At 40.5% G+C, this 12842-nt stretch overlaps 1 protein-coding gene across 1 annotated transcript in view; it reads right to left on the bottom strand.

The window, feature by feature from the left end:
* Positions 1-4305: 4305 nt before the first annotated feature.
* The window catches only part of ALDH1A2 (aldehyde dehydrogenase 1 family member A2), a 65565-nt gene continuing 57028 nt past the window's right edge, over positions 4306-12842 (bottom strand). The window contains exons 9-13 of the mRNA XM_074966256.1: positions 12264-12448; positions 11219-11383; positions 10605-10762; positions 9468-9542; positions 4306-4727 (exon numbers count right to left, since the gene is read on the bottom strand). Of these exons, the coding sequence (XP_074822357.1) occupies positions 4655-4727; positions 9468-9542; positions 10605-10762; positions 11219-11383; positions 12264-12448 (656 nt within the window). The 3' untranslated portion in view covers positions 4306-4654. The remainder of the gene's footprint in view (positions 4728-9467; positions 9543-10604; positions 10763-11218; positions 11384-12263; positions 12449-12842) is intronic.

The raw sequence follows: 12842 nt of genomic DNA, 5'->3' as shown, positions 1-12842 counted from the left end.
CCTACCTAGACCCCCCATATGCACCATGTAATTCCTCTCCCTCTCCCTTTACAGTGGTTACGTCCTTCAAGTATTAGTTCATGGTTTTATGTCTGTCACGCGAAACATATTTAGCTTTTCTACAAAAAAACTTTCTCCGTATGGTTTTTTCCCCTCTCTAATGCCCCCCCTTCATCGCTCAGGAGACCTGTTCCCAACTCGGCCACTGATCTGCTGCATTGCCCTTAGGGCGGTCACTTCATCTTGCTGTGCCACCATTTCCCCTTTACCTATTTAATCTCTTTGGGACAGGGACTGTCTTCGTATGTATACAGACTGTATCTAGCACTAACAGTGCACTATGAAAAGTGTCAGCTCCATTAAAATATTATCACCGCCCAGTTAGTGTGTGGGGAAGCCCCACGGGGGGGAGTATGCGTGCCTCATCTTCTAGCCTCCTCCCAAAGATCTGCGCATGGAAATACCAAAATCATTGCCAAACTCTGACTGCGCATCTTTTAAAACTAAGCATTTCTGCGGTATATTATGCGTGGCAATGTGTTTACTCTCACTGTTCTGGCAGGCATCGGTGCTCATTTAGCATTTGTTAGTTTAGCTTGTTTTAATTAAGGGATACATGGACTGGATTCTTCACACAGTGATGGTGAATGGCAACACTTCCATTGGTGTCAGTGCTACAGCATTGGGCTCTACTCTATTTTTCTTTACACGGACTTTCTATTGCTTGTGTGAGCAATTTGTGGCTGCATAGTGCAGTCAGAACGCTGCTGTAATTAGCTTAACAGAACACACATCAATACTGAGATACACTGGAAAGTGTTGATTGTCCAGATGTATGTCCATGGGGAATTATTGCCTGTTACCTACTGAAGCAAGTGGAAATGAAGGCCTGAAACATTTAAAAACATTCCTGATTCCCAGGATTTGTCAATAACTGCATCCTTTTCTCTTGCATTGCAAGTAAGTTGCTAGTCCAATAAAGTATCAGGGGGTAGCCATGTTAGTCTGTATCCACAAGGATTCCAGTGGCACCTTACAGACTAACAGATTTATTTGGGCATAAGCTTTTGTGGGTAAAAAACCCCACTTCTTCCCCTTCCTCACCAAATGGTCACTCTTTTCCTATCCTATTAGAGGTTCCCTATGTATAGTGGTCACCCTTAAAAATGTGTTTAAATAAATCACATTACCCCAGTATTTTCTGTTTAGTCTCGGTATTCTCAGTTGTTCGGCGTGGAAGGCTTAGATTTTTATTGCTCAGTGTCAGGAAACGTCAGTTTCACCGTACACACACAAACTGAAAAAAATATTTCCATTGATCATGATAAAAATTTACAGCTAGGTAGAGAAAGAAAAATGCTGCTTGCAAACTTATTAGCATTTGAGTTAAGGATAACTGTTGATATGTGAGGTTGACAATTTGTGTTTTACCAGTTAAAGTTTTAAAGTTGTTGAATCTCAGTATCTATTGTGAGATTAAGTAATTATGGTCTGACCTCCTCCCTGGAATTTCCCACAACTGGGAAAATTTAAATTGATTAAAAAGCTTAAACATTGATATTGTCCATCAAAATTATTTAAAAAAATTGAATTCTACCAAGCCAAGGGATAGGAAATAGTGATGTACCGTATCTATTTTATCCTATCAAATAGGCAATTTTTCAAAAGATGAGCAATGCTCTGGGCCATGAAAATATGTGTGGAATTTAAGGGATTGTCCAATCGTTTGTGGGGGAGTTGTACATACCATAGAATGCAAATTCTACTGCTTGTGAAGTGCCTTGACATTCAAACTGCCCCTTTTGGCTTGAGAGACTAAAGGCCAGTGTAATATCAGTCCATAAGTGATCGTGGTGTTAATTTATTTGTATCTGTGACTCATTGGTGGGGAAAGTAAAGTCATCATCCTTTTTGTTTAAAACTTTATCCAAAACTCAAGCTGCGATGCAACAGTTTGCAAGGATGCCCCACTGCTTCAAATGATTTCAGCCCGTCACCGATAGCTAAACTTTATGAGCACAGAGGGCGAGGATGAACTTTGGCGGTGACCTGGATCCACAATTCACAGGGTTTTTTTTCCATACAGCTGCAATAATATTCCAAAAAACATAATTGGCCATTTACTTCATTCACTTTTGCAAATGAAAATAAAGCTACTGTGAGAGCAGCCCCTTCACTAATGTAATGCTTTTTCCCCCCCGGCTCCATCAACAACAAAAAACTCTCGCAGGCTGCAAAATCTTTCTCGAAACCTTTTTAATGGAAAACTTCATAGAAAATATTTCATATCCTTTTACTTTTTTTTAATAACATAACTATATACATGATAAACTGTAACAAAGACTTGCAGGGATTGGAAAAAAATGTTTTGTTGACTACATGCATATGGTACATTGTTCAAAAAAAGATTTTCACAAACTCATGTACATCAAATGTAGCAACAGTGACAAAAGCTGGGGGGGAAATGTCAGCTGTATATTATTTACCTGAATTTAATTGAAATAACACGGAGACATACAAAACACACAAATAATACAGAAGAATACACAATATAAATGCTTATTGCTAGCACAGGTTTCTTTTCTTTTTTTTGTTTTGTTTTTAAGTAAATAGCAGAAAAGACATAAAACCTCCCTTTTCACATTTTATACTGCAGTTAAAAAGATAACTAATTTGTTATTTGCTGTATGTTTATTTTACTCTGGTATACACTACAGTAGGAGTACATGACCTTCACATGTAACAACTCAGGAATACTGGGTTTCAGCTCTGTTTGTTAATGTACTGTCACTTGTGAATAACAGCATGTTACATAGTACTTAAAAACACACACAGGAAATGGCATGAGTTATAAATACAAAATGCTTTTGGGGCTCAGTGCCAGAAGGTGCTGGGCACTTGGGTCCTGATGCACCAAAGCATTTAGGGACAGGCTTAACTTCACGCACAGGAGTATCCCTCTGAAATCAGTTCGTAAAAATTAAGCAAGTGCCTAAATGATTTGCTGGATTGGGCCCAGAGTGCTCAGCAACTTGGCCTATGGAGCCTATGGTTAGGAAACAAACTGTTAAACACATAAGGCTATAATTCTGTCCTTACCCTCCACATAATGTAGCTACAGTAGGATATTTACTGTACTTTTAAATAAATGTTGTTATAAAACACCCCTCCTCCCCCCCAACTGGCACTTGAGTGTTATTCTGCAGCTGGAAAGAAGAAAAAGACAAAGACTCGTGAGTTTATGTTCAGTTTGTTAACTGGGAATCAGGAGGGATTCTGGAACCATCGGGTGTGGCAGTGTACTGTAAACGTCTCACTTTTAAATAGGCCTGCTCTTATTCTGGTGCAGTGTCAAAACAAACGTGGAATCAGTGAAAAGTCCAATCGCAGCAATTAAGCTCTTCTGGGGCTCACCAGCAGGGTGAGGACAGCAAGCCATCTTTTTGTAAAATCAAGCTTGTTGGGTGGGTTTTTCCAACGCTAATGAAAACATCACAATTTCCCAACGTGCCAAACTTGAAACATCTGCTATAATCACGAGTAGTTTGCTGGCCAAGGAGCCTGCAGTGTCAGTCTATGCAGATATTTCATGGCGCGGGGGGGGACGCTCAGCAAATAATGAAAGCTGAAATAGCTCTGTAAAGCCTTTGGGATCTCCTTCCCATCCAGCCATGCACTTGTGGGAGGATGGTAAAACTTTCTAAAAATCTTATTATAGGTACCAACTCACTTATAAGACATAAAATAACTGTTAAGATGCACTATGACTATCAGACCATCTCTGTGTGTTCATGGAAACGAAACGTCAATGCTAACTAGAATCTTTCCAAATTTAGTAATCCATGCAATAAATTAGTCCCCCCCAGTCTAACCACTTCAAAACATCGTGCTGATTGCAAAGTTGCCAATGTACCATATTGGCTGGCTCCAATTCAAAACCGTTCACTTTTGGTTATTAAAGAATGTCAGTGATACTTGATCAGTTGTGTATGGCTAAAATGGTGTCCTCCAAATGAAATTTGTCGCAAAGCCTCGTATAAGAATATCAGCCCAATCCAGCCTTGTTTGAGAAGATGATTTTAAAACAACCTATCTTTTTTGCATATGTGTGCAAAGGATTGTTGTGTGTGTAACTAAAAGATCTATAGTGGTACAGTTATTAAATAAAAAGAAAAGGAGTACTTGTGGCACCTTAGAGACTAACCAATTTATTTGAGCATAAGCTTTCGTGAGCTACAGCTCACTTCATCGGATGCATCCAATGAAATGAGCTGTAGCTCACGGAAGCTTATGCTCAAATAAATTGGTTAGTCTCTAAGGTGCCACAAGTACTCCTTTTCTTTTTGCGAATACAGACTAACACGGCTGTTACTCTGAAACCAGTTATTAAATAGTATCCAATTGCAATTTTAACTCTTGCTGCCTGATTTGGTTTAAAAATAAGGGTGTGGGGGGAGTTCCCAGTGGAGCGCTATGAAATAATGCAGAGTCGGTTTGCATTTTGTATGCAATTATGTGCCTGGTACATATGTTGTAACTTAATATCTTAAATATATACTGCGTAACAACACTTTTTATTCCTGAGTGCTGGTCCCATAAGGAATATTGAGGGTGGCATCACATGTTGTTCTGCACAACATGCTCCTTCATCTTCTTAGGAATTCTTTTGAGGAATCTTTATTGTCACAGTTTTAACTTCAGAATATTCTCTCAATCCACATTCGCCCCTAGAAAACAAATTGCAGCCTATCAACTCATGTCAATTCATTAGTCCCTTATCCAGCCATAATACGTAGCAGAAGGTTATCTGATGAAGTCATAATATAACCTGAACACCAAAGCACAGTTTCATCACCATATTGTGTATTTAACACTGGATTAAAGTTCATTTTATCTTCTAAAACCATTGACTGTCAAGTCCCAGTTTGGGACAGGAGGAGTATGGATGGCTCCAGGGTTTGGTAACGAGGTGTGGAGCCACTATAAATCCTGTCCAGGATAGTAGTGACTAGAAGCACTCACTGTCCATTGATGGAGCCATGCAAAATGAATTGATGGTCTCCATCCCTTCCAGGTCCTGGAGGAAAAATAGCCACTTGCCAAGAACGAACAGCACAACTGGCACCTGTGTTAGCACTCTACAAAGAGAAGCCAAGGACTGAACGGCAGGAAAAACAGAACTCCTCATATCCCTAAACTAAAGCTGTGCTCAGCCCTGACCAGCCTGTCTTCTATCCCTGCTGGTTCCCGTCAGTGAGTGGGGAGGGTAGGTAGCAGCGGTTACAGAGGCTGAGACTGAGGAAATACCTAGCAGCAGGGACTTAGGGCATTGGCACATACTCCACTGCAGAGTTCAACCTACCCAGACTTCCAGCAGCCAGAAACCCTTTTAGCCCTGGCACAGTGCCACTTAAGTGAGCCTATAAGCTCTTAAAGGTTAGTTATTCTTATCCACCTGGGATTGGATACTGCTGGATACATCCACTACTTGGGAAATATGGAGGTTAAGCTATTGGTGTTGTCTTGGTTACTGAACAGATTTTTCTGTAACCGGCTCTGGCCCAGCTCCTCTCTTGGGCAATTCTGCTAAGTCTCTGGAGTGGATACTGCATGACTCTAATCCTTTTCTCTCTCAGGAACAGCTCGTTTCCTTTTATCTCCATACATTTGGGGTGACTGACTAGTCATTATTTGGTATTGGCATTGCAGTCATGCCTATAGGCTCTAATCAGGAATTGGGGCCCTTTTGTTGAGACAAAAAATAGGCTCTGGCCCTGAGAGTTTACAATCTAAGTACATGAGTTGAGCATCTTTTCGGCCTCGATTGGTACTAGGAGTCTCACACATAGACTCCGCAGGCGTAGTGCCATGTCTCCCTGCAAGAGGCTGCACTGAGTTAATTTCCTTATTTGTAAGAATAAAACCTAAAGAATTCCTGTAACTGCACTTCCTGTGAGTTTGTTTGGCATTTGGAGCTTCCCTTCTTCCTTATGCAACAGTGCAGAATGTAATCCTAAATTGCACCAGTAAGAAAATTCCAAAGGGACTCTCCTGAACCCCCCTTTTAATAAATGTTGCTTTCAAAAGAGGGAGGGGGTTATTATTCAGAGGCTGTCCACTATAAAACCCCTGGGTATGCTCCTGATGTTGCATAGCCTGTTCTGAATTTACTTCCAAAGTGTACATTTTTACACACAAATGTTTCCCCGGGGGTAGACCCTTCTGACCTCCCTTTGGAGTGTTAATTCATTTGTGCAGAGATGTTGATATTTATCAGGTCATTCCACCCCACCTGCAGTTTTGAAACCCTTCCAACGTGCCTGTTGGCACAGTAAAGTTTACACCTGACTTAGCCAGTTGATATTTAACTTGGTCAGACTGATGTTTCAATCAGCATTGTATGAATTAGTAGAAACTAAGTACAAGAAGGGAAATGAACTAATGAGAATTCTTCACAATTAAGTCTCACATTCAATTGGACAAACCCCCACAACTTGCAACAGAGAGTCCCCAGATTTGTCTTCCGCACAATGATCAAACCATTTATCAAACTTAGCTGAGCCACAGAGCCATTCCCCAATGGCTCAGTAGACGCTGTCACAGAGAGCTCCAGGGAGCTGAAGAACTAATGCTAATAAGTCACTCTGTGTGAAAATTTCTGCTTGATTCAGTAGGGCTGAAACTTGGCTCCAAACACCCTTTAGACACATTTTTGAGTCAATAGTTAACTCAGCCAGTGTAGAATCCAGTGCCTTTATATACCACCAATTGCCAGCCGCTGTCTTGTTCTGGTCTAGCAAACAAAATAATGTTTTGGAGGGGGGTGGGGGGGGGAATGTGTCTCAAACTCAAGGTGCTATGGGCCTTCACAATCTTTTTTTTTTTCTTTCCTGTTTTGAACTTGAGAAGGTAGACAAATGTGAAGTGTCCTCGAGCTACTGGGTAGTTGATGCCCCTTTATAAGCTTATCTTGATTGTCCCTACCTCTAATATAGCCATACAGGAGAGTACGGAGCAGGAAGAAAGCCCCAGTGCATGGCCATGTGCAGGCCTAACCAGATCATAGTTCTAGGAGCAAGGAGAGAGCTGGTGTTGCAATGCTTGCAGAGGGGAAATGGAGGAGTCAATGTGCAGGGCATCGTCAGAGCCATCATTCCATTCCCCTCTATCAGCTGGTCAGGTTTGAGGGGGGAAGTAAGCTGCACTCCAAAAATGAGTGAAATAATGTATGCTCCCTCTCTCCCTCCCCCCAAGAACAAGAGACGACCAGGGAAGGAACTGTGCCCAAGGGATATTCCTTCTTAGCTCCTTCTGAGCAGTGCAGCTAGGCATTGCCCCCTACGCAGGACCAAGCTGAAAACCTCAATCTTCTAGACCTTACGGATTAACTCAATGATAAACAATGAACTTCCTTTGGGAAAGTTTGGACTGAAATCAGAAAGTCTTTCTTTGAGTCATTTTTAATTTAATATGGCCACACTAAATATGATGGGCCTGATTCTCATTTACAAGATGTCACCTTCACAGCACTCTGGCAGTGTAAAGGGGCCTTAATGGGAATGTAACTGTAACTTAAGACCACTTTAAGGCCTTTTTACACTTCCAGAGCATTGTAAAGGGGCAGCCTTAGTAGACAATAGACCTGAATCTCATATGTATATAAGGTCTGGTTCCTCACAGCTTTTTACTTTGTGTCATCAGGTACACCTGTGCAAAGTGAGTGTAAAACTGGTGTAGTAGACCTTAAATATTGATTTTCACACTTTCCTACCTATGAAAAAATAGCAGAAAAATCTAGGAAATGAAATGCAAAACCCAAATCAAACCTTGCTAATGCAACACTAAGGTAGCACAGTTATTACCTGACTCTAATATAATGTTAACTCAGTTGTGATGCACACATTATATGGCCTGTTTTTCTAGTCTGTGGTTTTCTAGTCCTATTTTTCTAATTAAATGTGTAGCTTACTACTGTTTATGTAGTAAAATATGTCCCATCAAACGTATGGATGCACAACATAGCAAATTAACATTGTTAGAACATTCACTGTTTTCATTCCCTGACTTTGTGATTTTAACATTGAAACCTTGACATTGCAGTAAAATGTGTGTGTGTGTGTGTGTGTGTGTGTGTACACATACACATAATGGACCCTGGTCAAAGGGATTCTTAAATGCCTAGAATGATAACTCACAGCAGAGTTATCATCAGGTGTCTTTTCATGGGGGAGACAAATATTATATCAGACCTTAACATTATTTTCTGTGGGAAAGATTTTCAAAGGCACAAATGGGAATCAAGCTGGCTTAACTACTCAGAGCTTTGAAAATTTTCACACCCTGTGTGATGTAATTAAGCTAACCTAAGCGGGGTTGAGAGGTGATTGAGAGGTGAGATTTATTATGGTGATGGAAGAACCCCTGTCTACACTTCAGCGCTTCTGTGGCCCAGCTGCAGCATTTTCAGTGTAGGCACAGATATCCTGAGAACAGTATGACTGACTCATGAACGAGTTCTGCTAAGTGGTTCTTAACAAGGGAAGATATATCTGTGTGCATGGAACCCATTTTATGGATCAGGAGCTACTTCACCATATTTAGTTTGAAAGAGTTTGACCTTATTTTGATTTTACTGCTGAATGAGTAGTCAGCCAAAAGCTATTTTCAGGGATTAAATGGGACTTAAGTGGTTCATGTGCCCTCTGCACAGGAATTTGCCTGTTATACATATATATTAACAAATACATAATCAAATGTGCTGCATACACAATTGGTAAAATATCTTGCTATTTCCATGAAGGTTTAATATTGGTAGGACGTTAAACTAGGTATGGAAGGAAGAGGATTAAGGGTGGGATTCCATTCCAAGAGATCTGCCATTTACTTCCAACTGGAATAGGAAGGAAGACAGATAGTCCATAACAGAAGGGGAATATTTTTTTAGGAAGTGTTAATAGAGTTGCCTTAGTGTAGACCTGATTTCATTTAACCTTGTTAAATCTGGAAGAGATAAATAGCACTTTAATTACATGCAGGGGGTCCAGTATTGGGAACTGTGGCAAACAACAGTGAAGACGGAAAAAAAGAATACAAAGAGTTGCAGCTAGCGAGGCAAGCAATATGGCAGAAGAACAACAATATGGGAATCTTCTCAGAAAATTGCCAGTTAATATATCCAAGGAAAAATCTCCGGGATCAGGGAGATATTTGGCAACTTCCATTCTTTTTAGTAATGAGAAGACAGTCCCACTAAATCACCTTGCTGTTCCAAAATCTCCAAGGGAAAAATACTAGTGCCATACAAGCCAAATGTATATACAACCAAGACACGAGTATCCCTGTCTTCTCATACCACGCTCATCAGTGTGGCACATGAGTATCTCTCTCGTTTTCATTCTAAAAATTCACTAATATTTCCTTACTTGTATATCTGAGCAAAGTTTAGAAGGCAATAATATGATACTTACATTTCTCTCCCATTGCCAGACATTTTGAACCCTCCAAAAGGACTCTGGGCATTTAAGGCATTGTAACAATTTATCCTGTCAAAAGAAAAGGAGCTAATCTGGGTGCATTGTCAGTTATGTATTTGGGAATCCAGTTGGGAGGACTAAACTCATAGAAATAAGGATACTAGCCAACTATTTGTAGTAACTAAGTAATTTCAAACATATTAAAAGAAACATAAGCAGTTTATCTTTTAAAAGCGTAATCCTACTCCCAATGCAGACAATGACATAATTCCCATTTCAACAGGTTTCAGAGTAGCAGCTGTGTTAGTCTGTATTCGCAAAAAGAAAAGGAGTACTTGTGGTACCTTAGAGACTAACAATTTTATTTGAGCATAAGCTTTCGTGAGCTACAGCTCACTTCATTGGACGAAAGCTTATGCTCAAATAAATTTGTTAGTCTCTAAGGTGCCACAAGTACTCCTTTTATAATTCCCACTGTCTTCAAAAGGGAGCAGGGTCAGCCCCTTGGATGCTGACGGAAAAAGTTAAGTAGCTTGAATTCAGCTTCAGTAATGAACTGTTAATTTGTTAACAAACCTCAATGCCATCTTATAACACTTTGCTATTAGATTTGAAATGGTCTTTTTCCACCTGATTTCCTCTGGGCTCTTTAGTTTATCCAGTCCTGACATATCAAATTACATGCTTTTGTTAACCCTCAGAAATGGAGTTTATCGGTCCCTAAGGATTAGGGACAATGGGTGCCTGTTGTTTTCTTGATGCATGTACTTTAACATCAGCAACTGCATTATTATTGGAGCATTCATCAGAAAAATCTAACAGAGTTTCCCCATTCTGAAAACAACACGGGACCTTATTATTATTTTATTAGGAGGATGATTATTATTTCCTATTATTTGTTTTCAGCAGTTCCTACCAGCATGCCAGCGGCTGAGTTTACAATCTAAAGAAGATGGGTGAAGGGGCACAATATACAAGTAAAGTGGGCGGGATGATGACAAAATACTTTTACCTCTACAGTTAGTAGATATCTAGACTGGGCCTGAGAAAGGGTGGAAAACTAGGGTGGAACAATGGTGAGTCAAACCCCTTATCTCCAACAGCAGGAATGCATGGTGACTGCTGCCTTACCAGACTGTCCCAGCTTGCATTGCTGATGAGACTGTCAGGGCCTTGTTTATGTCATTTGTAAAGACAGCAGCTACCAGTCCAAAATCTGAATTGTTGGCTCTCTCTATAACTTCATCCATGGTTTTAAATCTCAGTATTTCTTGAACAGGCCCAAAGATCTGCAACAGAGATTAATGGTTAATTTGTAAAACAGCCTTGGGATAAAAATCCCCATTTTTTTCCAGCTGTCTCCCTTTTCCTGTTTTACTCTTTACCAATTCCTAAAGGAATATTTATTAGCGGCACCAGCTCCCTGCAAAACTGTGTGAGCTTTCCCAAAGCAGAGCCCTAGGAAGAGCAGCCACTCAATGAAGCCCATCCACTTCCTTTTCTCTTTTCTCAGCTCTGGAACTTGGCTAACTAAGACAGATTCTTTACCCAAACAGGTGCTGAGAGCTTCTCTACCCCTAAAGGGTATTGAGATGCACACCATTGTCCAGCAAGACCCGTATTCCATTTACAGGAGTAAATTCCAACTCTAAAACTTTTATCTCCTAAAATAAATAAAATAAAGTAAATCCTGTTTAGACACAAATTTATGATGATTATGCCCCCGAGAGGAAATTTGTGGATACCTCTTCCTTGGCAATCCGCATGTCATCTGTTACATTGGAAAACACTGTAGGTTCAATGAAGAAACCCTTTCTTCCTAGTCCTTTACCTCCACATTCGAGTTTTGCGCCTTCTGTAATGCCACTTTGGATAAGTTCCAGGATCTTGTTATACTGTTTCTTATCAATCTTAAAGGTTGAAGAAGCTGTGTTAGTTCTACTGCTTGAGAGTACTCTTGACTACAAACCAGAATGAGTCTGAGAGCATGTTCACAAACACTCACTTTGGCTCAAACTTGAGAGGTACTAAATACTTGCCACTCCTGTTGACTTCCTCATCTCAAAGAATAGTGTAACCCACACTAACCCTGTATGGTCTTTGTCCTGCTATAGTGGCTGGCCCGCAAATAGCGGCTAATGAGTCTGCTACTGCCTTCCATCTAATGAAGCTGAACCTTTTGTTCAGTTGGTAGACAGGTCATGCCTTTAGGTCCAGATGCCCTACAAATGACCCAACCAGGGGGGTTTAGTTACAATTAGGTATTTTTAGTATTTTTTAGTGCAAATTAGGTATTTTTCCAAATCTGCCTAATTTTTGTTCAAAACTCACCCTTTTTTGGAGATCAACAATCACAATTATGGCATTATGAACTTTTTGAAGGATGACAGCCTAGAGCAGAGACTTCTGGGAGTCTGTCTCTCCATTGCATGTGCTTATTGCACAGCCTGGAGGTGCACAGTGTAGATTTAAGGACAGAATCTACCTTTAATTCTATGAAGCAAACTTTGTAGAATTTGCCAGTATGCTCAGACAATAGAACACAAGAGTGACTTTTCATGAAGGGGGAGAGACCTACTTCTGCACTGCAGCAGATAAGGTTGGCCCCTTTGGAACTATAATTTTTAAAATGCTTGTTATTTCAATCCCTGTGTACCACAACAAGGCATGCATTCATTAGCCACAAAACATGCTGTGGTTTGAATGAGAACCACAGTGCTAAACAGGCACCACCATACTCTCTATGCAGCCGGCCCATGTGTCATGAAGAGCTGACACATTATTCTTTACCTGGGGACCTTGTTCCGTAGTTGGGTCAAAAGGACTCCCCACTACTCTCCTCTTGGCACGTTCGACACTTCTTCTAACAAACTCCTCGTAGATCGACTCTTCCACGTAAATCCGCGAGCCGGCAGTGCAACATTGTCCTTGATTGAAGAAGACCCCCTGGTGAGCTTGTTCCACAGCATAGTCCACTACAAAACCGAGACAGCCACACACTGCTGTGAGAAGTAATTCACACACTGCGATTGTGCCAGCATCAGGCATATTATTTAGTGCTGAGTTTTTAAAACTTCATAGCAGAATTACAGGATTTGGTTAAAAAAACAAAAACAAATTAAAAACACATTATTGTGGTATGGTCCTTACACGAGGATTCGTTTTATTTTATGTAACAATCCCTGTGAAAACATGGTACACAATGTGTGTTTTAAGTTTAAGAGCTCAAATGCTGTAGACTATTAGGGCATGACTTTTGTCTCATTTACATGAGATTTGACATTACTGAAATGCTGGTGATTTCAGTGGCGTTACTCCTGGACACCAATCGGAGGAAAATCAGGTACGTAGGGACAAAAATTCTACCCT

This window comes from Natator depressus, chromosome 10 (assembly GCF_965152275.1).
Source record: "Natator depressus isolate rNatDep1 chromosome 10, rNatDep2.hap1, whole genome shotgun sequence".
In the NCBI taxonomy this organism is placed as follows: domain Eukaryota; kingdom Metazoa; phylum Chordata; order Testudines; family Cheloniidae; genus Natator; species Natator depressus.
Note: the sequence above shows the minus strand (reverse complement) of the source record. Positions and strands in the feature narration are given on the sequence as shown.